Source organism: Ischnura elegans, chromosome 3 (genome assembly GCF_921293095.1).
Source record: "Ischnura elegans chromosome 3, ioIscEleg1.1, whole genome shotgun sequence".
Lineage (NCBI taxonomy): Eukaryota > Metazoa > Arthropoda > Insecta > Odonata > Coenagrionidae > Ischnura > Ischnura elegans.
In genome coordinates, this window is record NC_060248.1 from 58,829,743 (window position 1) to 58,855,754 (window position 26,012).

The 26,012-nt window shown below is 37.4% G+C and overlaps 1 protein-coding gene across 1 annotated transcript; it reads right to left on the reverse strand.

The window, feature by feature from the left end:
* Positions 1–1,865: 1,865 nt before the first annotated feature.
* Positions 1,866–25,925, reverse strand: LOC124155190. Its single transcript, XM_046528908.1, has 11 exons — positions 25,822–25,925; positions 25,535–25,723; positions 22,911–23,246; positions 21,053–21,324; positions 18,775–18,938; positions 17,486–17,697; positions 7,813–8,019; positions 5,831–6,166; positions 4,890–5,161; positions 3,547–3,710; positions 1,866–2,562 (listed from the first exon to the last, which is right to left on the reverse strand). The coding sequence occupies exons 2-11, from the start codon at positions 25,702–25,704 to the stop codon at positions 2,359–2,361; spliced, it is 2,337 nt and encodes a 778-aa protein (XP_046384864.1). The 5' UTR covers positions 25,705–25,723; positions 25,822–25,925; the 3' UTR covers positions 1,866–2,358.
* Between the last annotated feature and the right edge of the window lie 87 nt (positions 25,926–26,012).

Genomic DNA, 26,012 nt, shown 5'->3' on the forward strand with positions numbered 1-26,012 from the left:
ACTCGTGCGCGTAAATTTACCGTTTAACCAGGCCTTTGCACAAGATATTTGAATACATAATTACGTTATCATTTTTTTAGATTCACTTTAGCAGTAACGTTGAGGATAATGCGAACAGACGTCCTTTCTCGTTTTTCAAAATTCACTCCGGTAGTTTGTGGACTCAAAAAGAAATATATCACGTATTTGCTACAAATATTAATTCTTTTCTATGCATTAAAATAGTATCCATTGATTAATGCATATCTACAGTAAAGAATACCAATGCGAACTTATTTTTCTTGTATTTTATTAATGCTTCAACAGCTTATCTGAAATTAAACATCTTTATATAGTCCACTGTTTTATCGAATTATTAACGCATTACTGTAAAATATTTTCATACAAGTTGGAGACCATTCTATTGCATGACTTTTCGAGCATTACAATTTTCTTAAAAAGTGTTCTGCGTTTTTCCTAAGGCAAAGGCCAAATCTTACCAAGTACATATAGATTTATTGTAGGTATTGAAATTACGTATTGCACATTCGGCTCAGTTAATGCAATTTTTGACCGCTATTGGTAATTCATCATTACAATTTTGAATTAAACCCGGTCGCTAGTGAAATGCCTGTTAACACTAAGATAGCTCAGATACCTTAACACAAATATATTTATAGTTCTGTTATTATATCCACTTCATTTCTGTCTACATTTTTTCCCATATGCATTCATTCTATTTCTGATCGTACTTCGGGAGGTCTGAAAAAATTTAGATTGAAATATGAACGAATGGAAATGTTTCTTTCCTCTAATTTAAATTGAAGCTTCGGTGAAATATTTGTGGCATGAAAGTTTCCTTTTGAGTAACCCGAATCGCTGGCGTATGTCAACGTTGATCTAAGAGTGAGGAATTTAAGGTTGAGAACCAATAGTCATAAAATTTGGGCAAATCGTATCAAAATTAGAAAAAATATGTACTTCATATAAAGGAGAGGCTACTTATTTTTCTGCGTACGATAAGGGACCAACAAAGGAATTCGAGTCAAGTTGATTATCTTAAGTCTACAAATTTACAAAAAAGGAAGTATATTGCTTAGCCATCGGTAGCAAGTTATCTATTCCCGAGGTGTCGAAAAATTTTACCGAATAAAATTCATCATTCCATTAAAAACCACTCATCAAGGATTAAACAGTTGCCACACCTGAAACGCTCAACTCACGGCATTAACGACAAAATTTAGGCATCAAATTTGAGAGCAGAATTTAACTTTTGCATGACCGATAGAAGACTTATAATTTAGAAGGGTTTAAAAACACATCACCTCTGATATTACGTTGAGGGCGGCTATGTTTACCGTTTCCTGATCTATCATTTCGCAATCATTAGATATAAACCGTGATACTACCTAGTCCATACACATCAATATTTCACAACACGAGCACTACTTATGCTAGCACCTGGGTAATTTATGAAAAGTTACATGAAAGTATCAATTACTCGCCCTGTATTAATAACTCCAGGAAGAGATCATCAGCACTGTTGGATGAAAACTGATGAACTACTATCGATTGCGAATAAATTAATCTTACAGAAATCTACTGAGCAAAACAACTCAGATTCTGGAACAATATCGCGAGCTACTCTTTCCGCGATTACTATATTACGCGGTAAGACAACCAAGTGCGGCAATCAGCAGCTCAAATAACGGCCAAGTATAGTTCCAAATATCGGCGGTACACAATATCATCTAATAAAGAAACGTAGAAGTGTTTCTTCAGCCAATTAGAGTCTTTTAGTGCTGCTGGTATTGAAAGGTTAACACTTAGCAAGTAGCTTAGAGAGCGTAAACACTCACAACCCAGTAAGAAGGAAAGAAGATGAGTTATCTAAGAAAACTTTTATTTTATCTCAAGAGCTCAGACATTTTTTACAATATCAACATGAACACGCAATAAACAAGTATCAGAAGTGTATTAATTCAATTCGTGTCGTATTAACTCGAGCCCTTCACAGAAGGGACAGAGTAATACTGCCTGATATTGTTGACTAACTTTAAAATACTTGTCAGATATAAATAATTTAAAAAATCTTACAAAGGAGAAACATCTGTCACAAGTAATAAAATACAATGTAGATCGAGTTTCCAAAACTAATGGTCCTCATGTATTACAACAATGTTTTTTTTTTTCAAAATTATTAAAATAAACCGCATGATGAAAATCTTCCTCCATTTCATTTTACACGATGGGCACACGGGCAGCTAGTAAAAGCAGAAGTACGGGAGAAATTACATCATGTTATGACGCAAATCAACTCTCCTGGTAGAAGTTAACGAGGAAACGCAGGATACGATGATTATGATGTGGACGGTTCCCTCATTTGGACAGTGAATAATATGATTTATCCAGACTGAGCTCCCACATCTTCTCGTCGATCCATCCTCTAAAGTGAACCACGTCAGCGTAGACTCCGGGGACTCCTGGGTCGTTGCAGCCGATGCCCCAAGCGACGATGCCCGCCTGGATGTAGTGATCCTTGTGATATGGATGAAGGCACACCAAAGGACTGCCACCATCACCCTTGAAGAGAATAAAGTACACCGATATCAGAGAAGTGGCATCATAGCAAAGAATGAAGGCAGGTCGCTACTTAACAGACAATGATAAAAATAAAGCAAGTAGTCAATAGAAAGTTTAGTGCAATGTATAATATTCCATGCGAGCACTTACACTTTCACAGAGAAATGAAATCATCTTGAAATATGTATATTGAACAATTACTGTCCCTATATATTTTCAAAAATTAATTAGGTTTAAGAAATGTTTTCTTATTTAATAGACAGCCTGCCATGAAGAAATTAAGCTCAAAATGTCATTCCTAAAGTATTTGGAGAATAATAAGGTTTTACACGAGTCGCTCAAGAGGAGAGACCACAGCACTGATAGGGCACTCACTTTAAGCAGGTAAGTACTCATTTTAAAGGTATATATTTCCATAAGGACAGTGCGTTACCCAAACCTCTGGGGGAATTAATACCATAGCAAGCGTAGGGAGTGTTCCTTTGGCTGGTACACCTCGCACGATCCACGGTTGTGGCTTCAGTGACTTGAGATATTAAAAAATAATCTTATATATAATATATATATATATATATTGTGCTTTGAAGTTGAAAAAAACATTTTCTTAAATAACTATGGCATAAGTGCGATAAAAAAGACTCGCGAGTTTGAGGAGCTATATAGTCTAAATGAAACACCGAATTTTAATGCAACAAAAAGCATGCGAATTTTTCTTTCTAAAAATTACGTTTTTGCGCGTAAAATCAGGTAACCTACTTTCATCGTTTTTATTCCCGTAGTTCTTGTTCCAATAACTTGGAATTTTTATACGAGGTTATATATCTCGTACTAAAAATTCTCAGCATAGAGATTGTTTATACCAATAAAATTCACGGATTTGGTGTTAGCAACGCAAACCTCTAACTTCGAAGCCAATTGGTCAATAGAAAAAATATGTGGGTGTAATCGTGGAAACTGGATGGAAGGGGATTTATCGTTACGCACCTTGCAAGTGTCCTTCCCCTTCTCTCCACCGGCACACATGAATGACTCGTGCAGTTTGAAGTGATATCCCAGTCTAGTTTTGCGGAGAGAGTCCTGGCACTTCTCGAAATGAACCACAGGCAACTCAACCTTTTTCAGAATGGTGCTGTACTTTCCTTCTTTTTCTGTTAGAGAAAAAAAGTATTTGAGCGATTAAAAATGTCCATAAGTATGTAATGAAAGGCTGAAAAATACCAAGGTCATATCATGGGCGGGCAACATACCAGCGTGCTATTTGCGATGGAGAAATAATGTTTTAAAATAAAAATAAATAAATAATGAATGTAATGGTAAGGTACACATTTTTTTTCACCTTTGAATAGGAGTCAACGTAACCGACCGGGCATTTCGGAGAACGTCAATGTTAACATTAATATTCTTCCAAATTAGGAATCATTTTATGAACTGGTAATAATGGTATGATATTTACTTACACTGCACATAATATACAGTCAACGTATGCTCTCCACTGCACATTATACCTATACTTACTTTGCTTACAAGTGAATTCATAGTTTAACAAATAATTAAAATCAAGTGTCAAAAATTAACAAAGATTAAGGAGTACCTTTATTATCATTTTTCATAGAAAATATTTGCGGACATAATACAGTCAACAGTCAGAAATCAAGATTTAACTATCTCGGCCTATTATTAGATTGTTGAAGTATCTAAGAATAGATTGCTTTCCGACACTGAAAACATCACCTTATAACGTCACTTTATTTTGAGGTCCGACTAATCAAATTATAAGTGATATTTTTACTAAACTGATTGGTACAGGGATTCTTATTCCCGAAAAAAATTAGCTTTTAAAGAAATTCTGGGTGGGACTCTGTGCGCGTATATCAATTGGTTTACTATTTATTACCACGTTTTATTATACTTGTCTTGTTTGTCCTCCCGGGCAAAAATATTGCAACTAAACAATTGACTAGCTTAGGCATTACAATTTGCAAAATAGCTGTTAAGTGAAGGAAACTGCAATTTTATTACGCCTTTACCTCTATCGGAATACTATCTCGAGTAGTTTTCAAAAATAAAAATTAAATACGTAGTTCCAATATAATAGCAACTAAATTGAAATTTAGACGCTGCGATCAATATAGGTGTATGGTAGTATTTTGTTTGTATTTTTTGATTTAAAGTTGTGTATCTTTAACAGAAGCGCACGATTTCTCATTTATTTCGATATTCACCCTGAAAATTTTTATTATTTGAATCCGATGTCATAACACCTATCATCGAACACCTTTATGGGCAGCTTACTGACTAATGATTATATTGATATAAGAAAAACTTACCGAATTCTTTTGCTCCCCAACCACTTGCCAAACACCTGGTTTCCGGAGGTGGTGACTGATCCTTGTCGGGCAAACAGACGATTCCGATGTGCTTCGCTGGTTTGATGGGTTCAGTGAAATACAGCAGAGCCATATCATTGTGGAGAGAGTCTTTCTGAAAGCCTGGATAGACTATTATTTTGTAAACTTCCCGTTCTTGGTGCTGGTAGACTTCTTTGTTCGTCTGAGAATCCCACTCGCCAACTCTCACTATCAGTTTCTCGTCAGTGTAACTGCAGGCGAAAAATTGAAGAACAACTGATACTTATGTATAACGGATGTGGTGTGCTTCTGTTACCCCTAAGAGCAGAAATCGGCAATTAAGCTGAATTATAAATAATACAACGCCCTTGGTTCACTTCAATGCGAGTGTATATGCAGGAAAGCTTTTTAATTTCGTAAATTTCCATTCATACCATGTACCTTTTTTTTCCTTTACGGCATAAAATATTCTCGCACAACTTGTGTTCAAGATTACGACATAAAATCTATATCATAGCGGACTGGAACCTAAGGTAACTTGATCCAATAAAATGTATCCTTTTTTAACTCTTCTTAATTAGAAAAAAAAAACTACTGACAAAGATATTCTATAAAGGCCATTTTACACGGGGCACGTCATTGCGCAATCTGACGTGTGTACGAAGGCGCAATCAACATCGCGTCGTGTAAAGCGGTGAATTGCTAGAACGCATGCGAGAATTCCAAGCTCGCATTCTCGTAATTTCAAAAATTTTAACAGTGCAAAGCAGCGTAATTACATGCCCCATGTAAAACAGCCTTAAGGAATAACAGTGAGAGAGCAGTCACTACGGTGGATATAAAAATAAAAAATACTTAAAAGTTTTCACCAACTCCCGCTGCCATTAGCTCTGAAAAGTCAAAATTAAGTAGCCAATTACCTGTGAACGCAATGTGCACCTGTCATCACTACGTTTGGATGGATGAGTGAACCACCGCAAATGTATTTGCGAGAGGTCTTGTGCGTCTTTTCGCCCTTCCCAGGCTCCACTTTGACTTCCTTGAGAATTGCAGTCATCCAGGGGAACTCTCCGAACTGCGCCTCGCCGTCCTTATCTCCGGTGATCTTGAAAGCCACACCTTTAGGGTGTCTCACGCCACAGCGTCCCCACGATTTCTCCTCTCCGTAATCACTCTTGCCCTTATCCTCCGGCTTCAGTACGTTGGGAAGCTTGCAGCACACGTCTATGTAGTTCTCGCAAGCTTCTACTCTTATCCTATAAATGGAAGCAACAGTTAAAGGAATGAGATTAATGCATGCCAAAATTGAAGCAACATTAAGATATAGAAAATAACTTTTAGTTACATTTATTTAGGAATTAATCACCAGTATCAGACATTTTAATTCTTAATAAAACCATGATAATAACTAACATTGGTAGTTTCCACCCATTTATGATAAACTCCAATACGGACCATGGCTTCGACATTCTATGCTATTTCCAAGGAAAACTTTTTCAACTTTAAAAACGATTTAAATAGTTGAAAATATTGTCGGTAGTAGAGTTTATTATTAAAGTGTAGAAATCAGCATTTCCCGTTTTTAACATGGATATATCGTTTTTCCACTAAGTCAATCCCGATACCATTTTATACTACCATTTTATTCTTCCCCCAAGCGTGCCGAATACGAAAAAATTAGCTCTTAAAACAAGAGCAATTAACTAAAAGCCATTGGCATTTTTAAATATAAGATCTCATGTGATACCACAGCTAATGTATTAATGATTTTGGGGACATTAGACCTTCTTACGAATTTATTTGGCTATGTCATCTAGATCAATTCTTTGCGAAAGGCATTTTAAAAAACTAAATATTAGGATACTTTAATGTAACGTTAGCGAATACCTATTATTGCATCGAGAACGCCGTAAAGGAAATCAAATAAGCCACCAGAAAGTTCAAAAATCTTCGAGTCAAGCCAAACATTATTAATATACTATCATGTGGATTCGCACACGAGTAAAATGGAAATTCCGTCTGCCAAATAAAATTTTCTCATCCTTAAGTTAGCTCTTATATCCTTTGCAAGGATTTAATTTCAAAAGGCACCATCATAAGATAACTAGTGCAGTATGATAGGAGGGAAGAAACTAATGGTGAACACTCCACGTCTACTACTTAGTAAAATATATTGATGCTTCACGAAAGGTCTAATTTATCGTTAAAATGCAAAGTTCGGTCATTTCTTGAAGGCATGATGAGATCTCTAGTTGAATCCTAATTAAAATATTCATCTACATCGAATATTCAATTCATCATCACGAATCATCGAATTCATCTACATAATACCCTGCGAGCCACCTCAAGGGTGTTTGGCAGGGGGTGATCAATCACCAGCATGCAAATGGACTCCCACATGCACAACACACAATAGGCTGTCCCAAAAAAACATCCATTTCCAAATCCCAAAATCGTCAGCCGGACGTTAAAGTACTTAACTAAAATTTTAGCCCTAGTCATTTGAAATAAGAAAATCTAACTTTCTATTAAGAAAAAATGAGGAAAAACTCTTCATTATCAACTTTAAAAGCTATTCCAACGACTTACTCTTCAAAAGAGCAGCATAGTTTTTTAGCCTCAAGTATGACCGAAAGAAACTGAAATACCCGCTAATTCCGTTAGTAGAAAAACTCTCAGCTGGACCCTTAATATATTTCATACATGAATTTCAGGCGTACTTTTACTCTGAATATTCACAAGGAGCTCTTTAAAAAACCCTCGAGAAGGAATTACACTTCATCACATCGCTAGCACACTCATAAAATCAAATCTATTCGCATATTCATGCTGAACACTTCGCAATGTATATCCATTAACAAATTAACTAATAAAAATGACCTTTAAATTTTAAAGAACTCACCTGATATCGATGAGAGTAGATCCATCCTCGATAACGGACCCGTTGGAGCATTGATAGTATGGAAGACACTTGCAATCTTCAGGGGTCGGAATCACCTCATATCCCTTCAGATAAGGATCTTCATAGGCCGCCGTCAGCACCAGGAGGGTAGTTACACCCAAAAACAAGCAAATGTTCCTCGCCATCTCAGCATGCATTTTAGAAAATCTAGAGGATAATGGATGATAATGATATGAAAACAAAATAATCACTAATTACTTAAAATAGTGGCCGAATTTGAATGCACCCCTCATTGGACTCACATGAAGGCGTACATAAAGGAATAAAACTTAGCCACCGTTCGAAAAGATATTAAAAATAATTTAGACAATTCAAAAAGGCGTTTTTAAAATCGAAATTCGAATATTCATCTCAAGATACTATCAATGAAGTAAATAAATTAACCATGGTCATTATAAAAACGGGTATTGCAGAAATTGTATCAGTAACACTGATATATGCCAATGCAATGTCGAAATAAAGAACCGAAAAGTCAAAACTTAGGCAGATACCGATTAAAAGAACGGAAACTTAATTTACGAAGTGTTAATCCCTATTAACGGGTATTACACACATTGATTCAAATTATACTCCAACTACTGCTCGTGTGCAACCGATTTTTTAGTTTATTTTTCTAGTTTCCTGAAGCCTTTAAGAGATGATCTTGTACTAACGAGCAACATAGAGCAGACGATTCCGAATACTCACCTCAAGGAACTTCGCCCGCGCGTGAAAGAGGAATGCCTCGGTGTTATGGCGAAATCTTCTTATATTGGCTCAGGCCGAGAGGGGAGTATGGATGGGATGGGGAAGGGGTTACTGAGAAGGAATAGGGGGTACTATAGAGCATGGCCAATGCACTGCCCGTGGGAAATGCCCACCCGATTGACTATCCGCATGAAAACTATTCACAGAAGCTCTACCCCATTCGTCTAAACACCGAATTTTTAAACCCCACGTGCGTCACTACCCTCTTTCATCGAGATAAGGAGTCTCAGGCCCTGTCTCTCTCAGAGGTTTCCTCCTTGCATTCTAAGATTTGTGCAGAGGATTTTTATTTTCCCTTGCGTCAACTATATGCTGTCAGAAGATACCTGTCGCAGTCGAAATGAACTCTTTTGTATCCGTCATAGACACTAATGGCGTCAAAGATGCAGCTCGTACAATTAAAACAGGGGGTATTAAACGAGTCCCGACGAGTCCCGACGTCAGAATGAGGGAAGGCTGAATAAATAGTAAGAGCCATGTGAGCTAATCTTAACGGTTTTCTCGAGAAAGGCGAATATAGGAGGCGAGAGGCCGGTCGTTATGCTTGATGCCGAATGCTGGAAAATACCATTGAAATATACAACTTTCAATCGTAACCGTTGATATAATTGAAAAAACTAATTATAAATTAATCAAATTTTGATGTTAATAATATTACGCAAATAATAATAGTGACAAATCGATAAAGAAATTAATATCAGGTGCTGTAACTCAAAAATACTTACTATGTTGCTGAAAAATATTTAGGGGTATGGTAATAACTATGTCAAACCAGTGGGGAGGGGGTTTAATGCGGCTACACAACCCCTAAATTATATAATCCTAAAGTACTTGCTCGGCGTCTTCCTGTTGAACTTAATGTATGTTTCTGAACCTCTATCTTACGGATGTCATTTTCCCCCCTCTCGACTTCTTTACACAAGGAGTGCCCAAACAGACCTACATTACCCCTCACATAATGCCGCCAAATGTCATTAAGCCTACTTTGTCAAGCTAGATTTATATATGACATTTACGTAATTCAATAAAATATGATTTTATTCACTTTTTTGGAATTTTAATTTTGCCAATTTAAAAGCATAGAATCTATCTGTGATGTTTAAAATTTATTGCATTGTTCTTTGGGGTTTATTTTACGTGTATTCCTTCCCATGAATCGAATATTCTTTACGTTTAGGATACTTTTGTTCATATTTTATTTGATATTTTGGGTTAAGAGAGTAAACATCAATTCACATGTATAATGAGTTGTAAATTATTGTCCTCTTAATGGTATTACCAAGAAGTAATAAACATTAGATTACTATTATCATACCTCTGTAAAATTTTCAGCGACTAAGTATTTTTAAGTTACAGTACCTGATAGTACCCGATGAATTTAATAATGATTTGTCACAACGATTATTCGCGTAATATTATTTGCATGAAAATTTGATTAGTTTAGAAGTACTATTTTAATATCGACAATTGCGATTAAAATTTGCGCATTTCAGTGGTCATTGTCAGCTTGAGGCATCCAGCATGAAAATCTCGATCATCCCCACTGAATTTTGTCTTCCCAGATTCAAAATTTTGGTTGTGGCAGTTTTTGTGGTGAATTTATTCCGTTGTATCAAGTAATTTAATAATATAGAGCATCTATATTATTAAAGTCAAGAATGAATCTTTTCCCTGAAGCTATCGAATAGAAATGGCATACCTGCTTGTTGTTCTTTTTACGCAATTAAAAATTTGGTTGAACTCCGAGATTCTGTGGGCCAAACTTAAGCTCAGTTGAGATGCTATGTCCCATATGTAAGTGCCTGTAAATAAATATGCTTGACCTTTTCGACGAATCAAAACTTGCCGTAGCTGCAGCATACATCTACATGTCGCACTGCAAGCCACCTACAGAGGTGTTTGGTAGGGGGTGAACCATCATGAAGATGTCCCAGAAGTTTTAATTGTACTTCCCCTAACATGCAATACGCAACACGTACGCTAAACACGACATTGCATAATCGTGGCAAAACTCTTGGACTTTGTCTCGTAAAGTCCTGGACTATCCAGGCCTTTTATGCCATGCCACCCATACATTGCAATAATCTCGTAAGCTTTTTACCATTTATAAACGCTTTTTTGCTAACGAAATTATCTTCCTTAAATATCCTTACTGCTTATTCTATGTATGTATTCTATGTATATCTATTTCTAAGTATACGTAACGTTTTTTGGACCGTGTGATGTGCATGTGGGAATCCAATTGCATGCTGGTGATTGATCACCCCCTGCCAAACACCCTAGAGGTGGATCGCAGGGTATCATGTAGATGTACATGTATTCGTTTTCCTCCGGTTTGCTGCCCTAATAGTGAATTGCTCCCTCTGCCCTAGTTTTTTTCCATCTACTTTTACGTTAGACCTCACGTTAATTGCTCGTTACGCTTAACAAAACCACATTTGCATTGCCTCCTTGTATTTACATGCACGGAAATAATTTGTTTCGAGTGGTACAGCCGTGGTAGCAACCCCATTCATGAGTTCGCCGCAGCAAAATCTTAAGTAGATGCCCGAGCAAGCAACCACGCTCCTCCTTCCCTTTCCTCTTGCCATTCTTCACCAGAACTTCCTTGTTCCTTTCCATTTACGTCCATTGAACCTTTCTCCAATTCTCTCCACCAGCACCTGCACAGTCAAATTTCAGGAAATACCCGTGGACTAGCCATAGGCGAATCCTAACGGAGACGCACAAGAGCACTCTAAGGACGGTAATATCACGGGGAAAATTTTATCGTGAACTGGACTCGAAACTGAATCCCGAACATTCAATTCGATGGCTTTAAATAGATGAATCACTCTCGTTAGCATGGTCTTTTTCCGTGACTTATAAATGAATCAGATTTATTTATAAGTCACAGGAAAAGACCAGTCATCTGATCATGGCAAAAAAACCACTGATTAAGAGACAAGGGTATTAGAAATCTCTCTATACTGTCATGTCAAAAAGTTTCGGGTTCATTCTGTTGACAAAATAGGGTGAAGTTGCCAATTGGCTGAAATTAAATTTAGAAGTGTATCTCCTAAATCTAATAAAAATAGGACAATATCTCCGAAACCGGTGTTTTCTATTGCCTTGGCAACCACCATCGGGTGCTTATAACAGTTCGATGACGTGGTTAGAGTGACGTTTTGACCTTTGACAACAGGAACAAGTTTCTCAAATTAGAGAATTTTGCGTCAACATTTTCCGAGGTGCATTTTTTTTAATTAACACACAGGTAAATGTTTAGTAAGGCTTACTCTACATACTCTTTAAATTTCAAGATGATATCTTAAATTTTAAACGAATTATTCATTGCAAAAAAAACACCGACCGACAGGAAGTGAAAGTCCTCTTAACCTGTGAAATTACCAAGAGGTTATCTGAAAATTTCTCTCGTGGGGATGATGGTTCGGTTATTTCGACCCAAATGATTAAATCGCTCAGAGTGAATCCAGAGGATCCTCGTTTCAGCCAATAGCAAGGGAAATATGAATACAAAGTTTTATTTTCTATCAAGATAACACGGTTTTCGATGGAATAAGAAGTATAGCTTCACGTTCACGCCAAAAATTAAGGTATGTTTTTACTTGGAAAGTGAAAGGCCGAAGGATAAGGACAGAGAGATACGGACTAGTATTATGAGGATATTGTGCTCTTTCTTTGCAGTTTCATTCACCCTGAAGACGATGCCAGACTTAGCCTTCGAAACGTCGGTGCAGAAAAACCCTTGGACCTGGCTGGAAACCCGAGAACTCTTCCTCTAGTCTATTCGACGGGAAAACCTTAGATCCTTCGTAATAAATTTGTCGCTCCAAATACGCACGCGGCATCCTCACGGCGGGCGACTAACGACCACGGCATACGACATAGGGCCATTGAAAATATGGATCCTTAGGCATGAAATAAGTTTTGATGTTTAATAAATTATAAGTTCATTGTCCCGCGCATGTTAGTGTGGGAGCATAACCAATATCGAAATAGTATAATGCAAACATGCCAACTTATGCGATCAAATTCCACATAGTAGCATATCTTTTCATTCCGACGCATTAGTTCAAAAAGAGTTCATTTAGTTATCCACTGAGCTACATGCATCGCATTAGCGCAGATTCTGTGTGTGAGTAAGGTCTAGCGAAGAGGTAATTATTTCGCACAGAACGCCGCTGAATAGTGGCCCAAGGGAGAGAAGGACGAGAGTAGGTGATTTAAGTGGTCGAGATAAGGCTTTTAAGGGAAACAGAGAAGGTGGAATGGACGGAATGGAACGAAGAGGTTTTATACAAGAATGACTAAAAGGAATATATTTTTATATTGATCGATAGGTGATAAAATGGATGTGGGGAATTTACTATTAATAGGACGTGAAAGCGTAACTCTGCCATTAAGGAATCGATTTCAGGTACACGTATAAGAAATGCAGAGAAAAACTTCTCCGAAAAAAATGACAAAACTCAGAACGAATTGGAATAGTAAACACTGTACCTGTGTAATAAACAGCATAGAAAATAATAGTAATCCCAATTTCTATAAAAAAAACACCTTCACGGGCACATAAATAGATTTGCATGGCGACTTTTGATTTGTAGTCCGGGGAAAATCGAAAAGCCTGGCACATTTTTTCCTCTCCCCCATAATGAAATTTTTTGAGGGGGCTCGGGCCCCTTCAGGCCCCATGGAGTCGGCGCCACTGCGTATAACCATAGAGAGCCGTTTATATTATCCTGTTTCCTTGGGTTAGCTCCAAACTACGATACCCTTCAAGCACTGAAGAATTTATTTTCTTGGTGAAATATGAAAACCAAATACTGTGTCACCTGTCAATGGCAATGCAGTGAACATTGAGTTATTAATTCGAGGGTCAATTGGTACCTTCTGCAGAGCTACCAGCCAAAGTTTATTTCTCATGTAGACAGTTTTCTCGCGTTCACCACCGAGTCTATTGACGCCACCATGGCTGATGTTTCGATGCTGGACTCGGACATCGGAGCGTCATCCATGAACTATTTGATACGATGAAAATCCCGTGAAAATTTGGATGGAGGCTTCCGCAAGGCGGTGCAGTAGGCGCATCTAGGTTTCCGAGTTGTCTTCCTCGTCGATTCGTCTTCGTGACGTCAGTTTCGTTGCAGCAGGCGTCTTCAAACCTGCCGTCACAAAGATAAATAATGTATAATATATGCTCCCCCTCCTCTCGAAAAAAAAATATTCAGCTAGTTTGCTGGAAAATCCTACGATGATACTTTAAACAAACTACGGAACCAACACCAATACCCTACATACATGTAACCAGGGTTGTCGAGTTATAAAAATATTAGGGGGCCCATACCGATGGCCTTGCCTCACAAAATTTTATAAATAGTGAGTTTTAAAGTTTTTTTAAAGCACTTTAGAAGAGTCATATGATCAACATTGGAACCCTAAAAACTGGACTCTCGATAACTGGACACTCCGGGGAAAATCGAAAAGCCCGGCACATTTTTTCCTCTCCCCCATAATGAAATTTTTTGAGGGGGCTCGGGCCCCTTCAGGCCCCATGGAGTCGGCGCCACTGCGTATAACCAGAGAGAGCCGTTTATATTATCCTGTTTCGTTGGGTAAGCTCCAAACTACGATACCAGCGGAGCATATGCATTATAATTGACGTTACTGATTTCCCTTTCTCGATAAATCCGATGAGGTAAGCTTGAATGACTCTCACAATTTTTTTAGATATGTCCCCCATTTTTCCCATCTCCCTATTTTCCACCGTTTTTTACCCCGTGATCCAAATGGGCAAGCTACGGCTTAGACGCTGTTGATGGCTATGATGAATGCAAAAGAGTTCATTTCAATCACGACCCATATTTTCTGACGGTGGTTGAGCCTACTTCTCGCAACTTCTCATAACACTTCTTAGATAAGGATTAGGGTTTGAGTGATGGTGCCTTAGCATGACGCAAAAGGGAGAGGGGGGGGGGGTAGAGGGTTGGTTTTTTAGTGAAAACGGGTGGGATATTGCGTGCCACTGTAGAGCTAGGAAGGTGAAGGATTCGAATCGCTGTCAAGTAGTGTGGTTCGCTGCGGGGAATAGTAGGAGTGGAATTGGTCATTTACAACACCCAGATTTACGCGTTAATGCGGCACACATGGTTTCCGATTTATCCAAGAAACTTGCTTTTTGCCTTAATAGTGAGTATAGAGACTGGAATTGAAGTCATTGTGTGATGATGATTTTCTTTCATTAAATGATCTGCAAAATTTAAGTTGAAAATACCTTCACACCAAACATTTACATTTTCCTTTGCATATTCCTCGCCCGGTTTGCTCGATGTAAACAGAAATACAATTCGGCGAGCCGTACCCTTTTTCCTACATTTCCGACTCCATGTCGTCGAATTTTTTGTCAGAGTTGACAGATGGTTTTGAAACGGTTGCTCGGTTATACAAGGAGAGTTTAACCGTGTAAGGAGAAAAAGCTTCGCATCTATAGTACCCGGTACCCGGACTCACTTTTTTCTAAAAAGGCGAGCGAAAGGCTATAAATGCACTTTCTTCCTTGTGCCGGAATAGAATGATTGCATATCAAGGGCCAGGGGTGTTATTTCAGCTCCACTCACTTTTTTTATTTGATGATTTTCTCCGCGCTAAATTGCAGTACAAATCTGAACCACCCTTTTCAATAATTTGCCAAGTAAAAGCTTAAGCCACTATTCACTCTTTCTTATGCTCGTTTGCACTGTAATTGTTTTCATTTATTTATTTAAGTTATTTTTCACATACAGCCGTGACGCCAATTTAAAGTGAAAATTTTTAACAATAGCATAAATGAGACCCAATGCAATAACAATTTAAAAACTAACAAAGCATTAATCAGTTGAGGAAGGAACATAAATGACGCGAAATAATTCGATTGGCCGACAGATAAGACGAAGCTTGTGCGGTGAATGTCTTGCATGACAGGTAATAAGAATCGATGGAACGAGGGAGCGAATTTAGAATAGAAGAGAGGCGGTATGAATGTAAGCGATTGGTCTGGGATATTCTGGGAATAGGCTGATGGAGTAGGGAGAGCTAGTGGGTGGAACGAGTCTCCACACAGTTCATTTGTTTCGATTTAAAATAAACTAGCGTTAACATGATTCATATATTCGCTTCCCTGTCCACTGTTCAATGACTGGCAACAGGGATTCCACGTCACAAACAATCATGATGTTCAACACTCACGAGTTCAGCTATCTGAGCCGATATACCCGAATTTATGCATAGTAAATAATTGTGCAAATTTAAGCTTTATCGGTATCTCAAAGCTATACCGCACTTTTACAAAAAGACAAACGGAAAGCTGTCTATGGTTACGTATCACCGTGAATTATTTTTAGGGATACTGATTGATATGGCGTGATCAAAAGATTTTCTATTTTAAGCAGAGTGAATTTATTATTGTCCTGAATGTGTTTATTCTTACCGTTTTTAATGTGGATAGATGAAATTTTTTCTCACTCTCTGTTTCAACTTTGAGCCTTCGGAAAATTCAAAATATGGATCACTCCTTGAAATTTCTAACAATTTTCTCAACGGTTTATCGAGGTATTTTCACCGTAGGTAAGTGGATTCTATTTCTTCAAGGCAAAAATGGAATTAAGTCTTATCAACATCATTTAACTGGCAAAACTCTATTGGATTGAAAATGAATTTGCAATGCTCTACTGGGTTTTTAATATTATCAACGCTAGTCTCGATAGCTGCTTTTCAATTTAAGCCAACAATTCAAATTTTCAAATCAAATCCTTCTGCCACAATTCGAAACCCATTCAGTATTCAACCAAAATAATGTCATTTTTCAATCACAATAGAAAATATTTCCGTTTTGTAAACCTTTAAGTTTTCATCTGAACTTGCACGGTGATTTTAGGGTGATTTCTTGCAATAAAATTAGCTTTAACTACATTAATTAACTGCCTTTTATTCCTCAAAATCTCGTTGAAAACCAATACGATACGTACGATATGGTAAGATAATTTACCTTTATTTTCAGGATTTATTGATACGGTTTACCTCCGGCGCGATTCCATTCCATTCCTTCAGTGAGGAGTCTGAGCATATTTTCACTCTAGAAATTGGAATTAATGTGTAATTTACGAGAGCATGATAAATTATCATAATCCCCAGATCATTCGTGTTTCGTAAATCAGTCGTTATTTTTGAAGTAAAAAATTTGAATTATCAATTGTATTACATTCAAGTCAGCAGACGAAAAGGTATTGTAGATTATATTAAAACACGTTAAAATATTCATTCGAAAAGTCAACCTGCCCGAGTAAAAATGAGCCATTCCTGTCAGACTTGTGGCGTGAAGATAAGGAAATTTAGTGTGCTAAAATAGCATTGAAAATATTCTTACTTTAAAGAGAAAATTACGTACAGAGATTGGAGAGGCAGTTACAACAGAAATATTGAGAATCTGCGGTAATTTCAGCATCTTCACAAAGTAACAAGGGATAGCGCAAGTAAGGCGATTACGTAAAAGTTCAGTAAAAGGAAAATATGAGTTTTAATGAGGTAGAAACAAGAAATTTCGTAAAAAGTGATTATTATTCAATGTCATGGTATGATACAACTAAAATATAAATATATACACAGCCATAGAAGAATTTGATTCAGGTACATAAAAACTATCTTCGAGGAACAGCGATTGATCATGGCAAATCATTCCGTATCACAGCGTTAACCACGCAAGCTGTCGGCGAGGGACAGAAATAAGACCATATGTATGAAACACAAATCGCATATAAAAATGAGTAAATTTAGCACGAAATCCACAATTCGTATGAAATCGAATTCTGCAAAATATTTTGGTGAAATTCATGTGAACTGAGTCTTGTACAAGGAGTAGTAAGAGCTATCCAGGTCAAGTTCCTTCATCTTCTCGTCGATCCATTCCTTGAATTTGGAGACATCTGCATAGACGCCTGGGACTTTAGGGTCGTTGCATCCGATGCCCCATGCGACGATGCCCGCCTGAATGTAGTGGTCCTTGTGATATGGATGAGGACACACCAAAGGACTGCCGCCGTCGCCCTGTGCAGGAGAAAAAATTTAATACTAAATAAGCTTTAATATGGATTAACATATTCGGGATATAAGAAGTGCCCTGGTGAAACTTATTCCCCATTAGCGAGGTGAAATTTGCACGAAAAAGGTGTTTGGGAACGCCCCTTTAAGAAATGCTGTATATCGAAAAGATGGTTGGGGTAACACACTTAAAGCATAATACCACTCATTATTGTAGTGTATTTGATTTTTTCCTTTATTTTTCAATTTTTCCTGTTACAATACACCATATAGGTATTATTATCCGTCCTATTATTAGTTTTGTCCTATGTTCATTTCGATATTTACAGCATTTCCTAAAGAGATCTTCCCTGATACATTTTCACGTGAATTTTACTTCACTATTGGGGTAACACATTTTATTTCCGTAAATAAACATATAACTTAATAAAAAATCCTCCCCCTTAGTGAGGTTTATTATGGAACACCTCTAGGAAATTCCGAAGGGATTAGAATGACAAGGGTAATAGATTTCATTGGACAGAAATTAAAAATTTCAATTAACAATGAAGTGAATGCTAGAAAAAGTAATTTAATAAGCCAACAGGTATCAAAATGACTAGAGAGCAAGCGATAGCGACGAGAACGTGCCACGAAAATTAAATAGTGTATGCACTTAATGGGAATAACAAAAAAATCCAGGCTTATGCATGATTGAAGGACTAGTATTAAAATACAACGTCGATATAAAGTTGGTATAGTACTACTGTCGATACTTTGTGAAATTTGCTGAACGTTTTCGGTGAACAACTTAAACTTTGGCTTCCCACAGAATTTATTTTTATTTAAACACGACCATGGTTTCGACGATTAACGTCATATTCTGAGATGGTGACTCTAACCGCCGAAATCATGGTTGTGTTTTAATAAAAATAATAAATTTTATAGAAAAACTAAGTTTGAGTGATTAAAAAAAAGTCAATAATGCAAAAAGAAACATTTTATTGTACCAATGCCCCTAAACAGGTCATGCAGGGTAGGTGTGGTTGGCCAACGGAGATCAAATTAGGGAGACGGGATGGAAGGGAATTCAGGATTACCCACCTTGCAGGTATCCCTTCCTTTCTCGCCACCGGCACACATGAAGGACTCGTGCAGTTTGAAGTGATATCCCAGCCTGGTTTTGCGTAGATAGTCCTGGCACTCTTCGAACTCAACCACGGGTAACTCCACTTTCTTCAGAATGCTGCTGTACTTCCCGTCCTTTCCTGAAGAGCATATGAAGAACTTTAATGGAAGGATGTATTACCAAGATGGAAGAGGAACATCGGGCCTAAAGTTAAAAACATTATGCTTCCACCATCTCAACTGTGCACAATACCGTATTCGTGAAATATATGTAATTTATCCTCCGAGTCCACGGAAAAAATAAGCAGAAACCACAACAGAAGAACCCTTTCCAGGAGAAAGTGTTGGAACTTTTCGGTACTGAATCCGACGCTTAACCGAGGGCTCACCCGATAATTAAATATTGAGCATTCGGGATTACTACGCACCGTCATTTTAAGGTTTGCAAGGTAATGTGATAATGATGAAGCATAGCAATAAGGACATGGGAAGTTGTTATCTGTAAGTTTAAAAAAATAATATGAAGTAGAAACGGAGTAATACAAAAACCATTAATAAATAAAAGCGAACAAACTATGTATAAATCCACCAATTTATTTTTGTGGTACTACTAGTTTCAACGCAGCGGCGTCATCATCAGGTACAAAGGCTACAAAGAAACAAACATCCTTATATATCATGTGGTATCGGGAGGAAGAAGGTAGGTGGAAGGGGTGGCTGGGAAATCTGATATGATAGATCTGATACGATATAGATTCTGATCTGTGCCCCATATAGATTCTAATCTGATACGATAGAGATTAACAAAAACCATTCTTGGATTGATTATGTAATTACAAGAGCGAAAAGACTTTCGAAATGAGGTCTACCATGATCGATGACGATAGAATAATTTCAACAGAGGAACAGATATTCTGGCTTCCGAGTCTATTCTCCCTTATTGTCAACCTACTTTGCCCCTTGAAAGGTGCACTTGTGTATTTAAATGGGCACGACCCGGGTTTCGTAATGTAGTCGCATCTTCAGGTGTAACTACGTTTCGAAACCTGGGTCGTGCCTATTTAAATAAACAAGTGAACCTTGCAAAGTTTTCATTTTATTTCCAATATAGCGAGGTTTCACATAGTCAAGCCTGAAGTTATCAGTTATAACCTACTTAGCGTTTATCAAAATATATTCATTAAAATAATAAGGAATGAATAACCAATAAGCAGCAATTAATATCCCAACAACATCCACCCAACATTGTCTGCGTTAACATATGACATCCATGCAATATCCATGTTAATCCACTTAACGTTGTATGGATATCTGTCAAATATCCAAAGAACCCACCAAACAACATTGCAGGTATGTCCAACAATGGAAATGGAGGTCCATTTCACAAAATCTAATGAATAGATAGTGAATGTGCTTGTATAATGTTTTTTGTAATCCCCAGGCATACAAGTAAAACATCTGGGATCTTCAAATCTATACAGAACATATGCTATATATGGACACTGTTTGAAACAATTTTTTTTGCAACTTCCCCGTAAACAGAACATAGGGGCCTTTACAACGAAGGATTAAAAAATCTCGACACAAACATCCACGCCCTGTATAGGGACCACCTACCCAGTCGGGATTCGAACCCGCGACCTACGGTTTACAGGCTAGGACACCGCCACCGAGGCCTGCAAATTTTTAATATCTGATAGGTATTACAACTTTGATTTTTATGCAAAGTTATTTTTACAACTCGTTGTAGATGTTAAAAATAGAATATCCATGAAACGTGGTCAAAATATCCATGGTGTAATAATAACATGTTTCGGATACATCAATCAAATTTAGATATCCGAGGCCTATCTTCTGCTGCTTGGGATATGAGCTTCGGAAATAATGGTTTAGGGCCCTCAAAAGGCCTCCCCTGCTGTCCTTGAAATAAGTCAATACATTCAAATTTGCAGTGTTGTGTTACCTAATTGACCAGCTGAGAGTAAATAAACTGGAAATGAGGATACATTTCTTGTGGTTTATCGATATCATCGGTAATTAATGACAGACAATTTTTTATCTGCCTTCGTTTGTGAAGGACATTTTTTTGGAGCTTTACTTTAACTCCACTTTGAGAACATAGGTGATGTTACTGCCTCATCCATCGTCTTCAGAACATAAAGACGATGGATGAGGCAGCCGTAGAAACGTCGGCCTACAATCAACTCACCGGGTGAAAAACCCTTGTGAACTTCACCATATTTCTGTGACTCACCGAATTCCGTTGCGCCCCACCCGCTTGCCAAACACCTGGTTTTCGGAGGTGGTGATTGTTTCTTGTCGGGTAGACAGACGATTCCGATGTGCTTAGCTGGTTTGATGGGTTCGATGGAGTACAGCAAAGCAATATCATTATGCAGCGAGTCGTCTACGAAGCCGGAGTAGACTATAATTTTGTACACATCCCTTTCCTGGTGATGATAGATCTCCTTGTCAGTCTGAGAATCCCATTCTCCAACTCTCACAATTAGTTTTTCTTCCTTGTAGCTATAGTTAGAACAAGACAACAAGATAAATTAGGCTTAAAGACATCACGAGCACCAAATAAAATTTAGCCTAAAAATTGCCTGGATTGATGTGAAAAAATCTTACGATAGCGTAACCTCATCCTTCCACAAATAAAAAAACACCCTGGAAGCTAATTCTAGGGTTTCCGAAAGGGTTGACTACTCATCAGTATGCAAAAAAATCGCCATCTGCACACCACACGGTCACAAATATTTTACGTGTGTTAAAATAAATCCGTGTACATTCATTTAAAAGCAGACCTTGCTTACTGTCAGTAATTCATAAAATAAATCTATGAAGATTAGAACAATGTAAAAAGATAAACATGCAAACGAGTAGCACTAGCGAGTGACGCAATTTCATTTATCGGGAAACCTTTGTTATCTCCGGCAGTACGATCAAAGCTAAATGTATGAATTCTAAATTGAACGTTAAAATTCGCAAGTAAACAACATGTGCGTGAGTATACACAGAAAACGCTACTTGTACTAACTTGGTTTATACTTTCATACATTATCTGTTCCGGTCCACAAAAACCATTCTTACATTTACAAATTAACTCGTTCGGGTTTCAATACCGCGCAACCAACTTTTTCTCTCTCCAGAAAAATCTCTCTCTCCAGAAAGATCTTCTCTCTCCAAAAGCAAGCCCTAAAAGCTATGCTTCACCTTCCCTCACGTACCCCTGGCAGACCCCTATTCAAAAAACTGTCAATTCTTACTGTTCCATCCCTCTACATTCTAAACTGTGCCCTATTTGTAAAGTAAAACCCAGAAGATTTCCCAGCTCACCACAAAGTACACTCCTACCACACTCGTAATCATAATAACATTCACCTGCCCCATTACTCTCTGTCCTCATCTCAGCACGGTCCACTTCACTCAGCTTCAGTCATCTACAATAGCTTACCACCGAACATAAAATCCATTACATCCATATCCAATTTTAAAAAATGTCTAAAGGAGCTCCAAATTAAGGAAGCATACTACACCTTAGCAGAATATTTTGATAATGACTGATTGTTGTAAAATGTGACCCTCTATTTTATGCCTTGTATATATTTATGTATGTATGTATGCCTGACGATTTCTATGTTGCATAATTTAACCAACAGAAATAAAATTATATTATTATTATTTTATACCAAGTGTCACTAGACGCGTCGCGGCGACATAGCCCAAAAGTTTTTATTTAACATGACGGGTACCGGCGAAGGATTTAACGAAAAATTATAACCTATTTAACCATAGCTAATCTACCAACTGCTTTTCAAACACTTACTCCTCACGAAATAGAAGTATTTTAGGGAAAAAATAAACTTTCAGTTTCCAGTGAAGACAATGTGCACTGTTTCTTCAATGTGCACATCTAATGACTCAATCCAATAAAATATGCCCTTTTGCAATATTCCGTAATTTTAAAGAAAAAGTAATTTGATGACGATATTCTATTAAAAACAATAGTGAGATCTATCACCACGGTGGGTAAAATAAAAAATAAAGTTTTCACTCACTCACGAGTACATCAGATCTCATAAGTAAAATCGAAGCAGCCAATTAATTACCTGTGGACACAATGTGCACCTGTCATCACTACGTTTGGATGGATGAGAGAGCCACCGCAAATGTATTTGCGAGAGGTCTTGTGCGTCTTTTCGCCCTTCCCAGGCTCCACTTCGACTTCCTTGAGAATTGCGGTCATCCAGGGGAACTCTCCGAACTGCGCCTCGCCGTCCTTATCTCCGGTGATCTTGAAAGCCACGCCTTCCGGATGTCTAACCCCACAGCTCCCCCACGAGTCCTTCTCTCCGTAATCCACTTTACCCTTATCATCCGGATTCTCTGCTTTGGGAACCTTACAGCAAACATCCAAATAGTTCTCGCAGTCTTCAACTTTGATCCTAAATGAGAGAAAAATAAATATTTAAATTAGAATTGGAAAAAACGAACGATTCGCTTTGGTGGCTCGAAACAGCATAACATTGACGTAAGAAAAAAGGCTTGGATAGAAGTATCAGAAATCAAGGGATTACCCATGATCAAAGCTAGGGAGGGGAAGCCATCATGTAACATTTTAGCACAGAGAAGGTTAATGAAATGAAATTTTTAAGAAAATATGACAGTAATTTATTAGTTTTTACTATTATTTACTCCGATGAATAATGATTTTTACTTTAAAGATCCCTGTCTCGATGTCTAATACTTAAATCATTTCTCTTTCAAAGAAAATTTGTTCAAAACTTTCGATTTGAACTAAATTTATTTTCGCTTCTAGGTGGGGGGAGCTGCCCCCTCCTGCCCCCCGCTGGATACGCCGACGTAAGAAATGAAAGGAGCATTACTGCCAGTAATGTGATGTAACGCAGTAGAAATATTTGAATTGCTGTTGAAGATTACATCTTTGATTATTTTTTACTCGGAAGCGATGAAATATAAAACAATTTTTACTTGTTATATACTCCAAAGTTTGTGCGAGTAAACGTTACATTAAAGTAATCAAAAGAGAAAATTTGTATTCCACGCGTGCTGATCGTAAGGAAGTTCAACACACTTACTTCATACACGGGTAATAATTTTTGGCAGAACAATTTTATTTTTACGTAAATAATTTGCATTACTATTTTATGCAATCGCATAAAATAGTAAGTAAAATGCTTGTATGCATGATAGCACTCCTTGTTGAAGAAAATATTGGCAACGATGCATCATAAGCAAAAGCAAAATTATAAGCAATTGTCGTCTTAGTTGTAATCCTGCTGGTTACATTTTCAAAGAGTAAATTGTAGTTTAAATTAAAATTTCAACAGCCTTATTGCAATTGAATCTGATTTTATCACTGATTACTGCCCCTCGAAGTGTTTCATTTCCAACGTTTGATTTTTTTAATAACAAAACCATGCTTGTGAAACTCAAGGTATATGGAGTACACCCCTGTAATTATTATTAGCACCCGTCTTCAATACAAGTTGTCTTCTACGTATTTATGAAGGTTGGAGTAGTATTATGGCATAGTAAGTTTTAAAGAGATTTTCACCTTGTCTAACGCATTTTACTGACTCCACGTCGTAGAATTAACTTCAAATATTCAATTTCTAGCAAATTGAAGCTCAGAGCCGAGTCGATCAAGTAATTATGCACGAATAAATACAAAATACGAGCGGTCGAGCAGTAATTCCTCCTCTAAAAAAAACCATTTCAGATGTAGATACGGGATCATTTCAGCATAAAATATAAATACGCTGGAAATACCACAGGACACTATGCTGAGTTAAAAACTAACGCGTGTTTAATCAATATCAGATATGACAAGATTAGTGGACATTATTTGAATTTCCGATGGATACGAGAGAGTAAAGTGAAAGTGAAACATAAAAGGGGACGAGAAAAGAGGAAAAATCCATTTCAATCCCAGAAATGTTTTCATGTGCAAAAGGAAAATACAGTTCTAAAGCCAAAATTTACAAAAAAAAACTTTTAGGGACAACCGTCTAAAATGTGTGAATAGTAATCGCTGCTTTGATGAAAGATGCATAAATTAATTCAAAATTCAGATATTACATAGATATCCAAAATTAACTACTCACCAAAATTCCAACAATGAGAACTTATTCTTAATGAATAAAGGTTTCATCTTCTCTGCATATTGTAAGGTTGGAATCGGTTGCACAATATCAAATTGTAAATACCATTGCTAACAGTCAATTATATATACCTCAAGAACAAATCCGAAAATTTAGAGCCGATGGATATTCCGTAGTGCTGAACATTCCCTACTTTGGCCTATTTGAAAAGCTACCATAAGAGAAATGTAATTACTAAAGTTAAACCCATGATATATCAGAATTACATGTGCACATATCATTAATAGTTACGCACGATATTATAAAAGTAAGACCGAAACACTTAGCCTTAACATTCCATTTTCGATATGGATGACTTCAACGGTCTTTAATTGGCCACTATATTCTACATTATTCTTTTAATATTATCTTGCATCGCTGGCTGTCATTTACATAGCACCATGCTATTTGGAAAATTGACAGTTACTAAAATCATACCCTATCGATTTCGCGACAAGAATTTAACAAACTTCATTCGCAAGGCAAAATACTTTCTATGAGGGAGTACAATTAAAACACATTAATGTGAGAAACTCGTGAAATACGAATAACAAATTAAAAAGTAATACCTGATATCGATAAGAGTTGCACCGTCTTCAATGACAGTTCCGTTCGCACACTGGTAATGCGGAAGACATTTGCAGCCATCGGGAGTCGGAACCGTAACATAACCCACGGACATCCTAGTCAGAACAGCCAATCCGACCAAAATGCAAATACTCCTCGTCGTAGTACCCATTGTAGACAAACCTGGAACTCTATTAATGAGAATAATTCAGTTATATCACGAGTACGAATAGAATTAGCGACGCAGAATTCTCAACTCCAAAAACTACCTCAGCTCATACCCTCTCACCTGAAACGATCTCCTCCTGCACACCGAAAGAAACTGGGAGTAAACTGTGGGCGAATTTATTGGTGATCCCTCAAGGGTGGAGGAGGTGGAAGGAATAAGGGGGAAGAGGGGGTGGAATAGAGTGATGGGAACGCAGTTACACTATACTTCACGACCAAGGTCCTCCCGGTGACCACTAAAGGAACATTTCC

What these genes read in the sequence shown, in the direction of transcription:
- LOC124155190 (XM_046528908.1), bottom strand. Translation starts at nt 25,704, where the DNA reads ATGGGTACTACGACGAGGAGTATTTGCATTTTGGTCGGATTGGCTGTT. An exon ending in GCAACTCTTATCGATATCAG is followed by an intron (nt 23,247 to 25,534) that starts GTATTACTTTTT and finishes TCTCTCATTTAG; the next exon opens with GATCAAAGTTGAAGACTGCG. An exon ending in AGGGGAAGGACACTTGCAAG is followed by an intron (nt 2,563 to 3,546) that starts GTGCGTAACGAT and finishes ATTCTCTTCAAG; the next exon opens with GGTGATGGTGGCAGTCCTTT.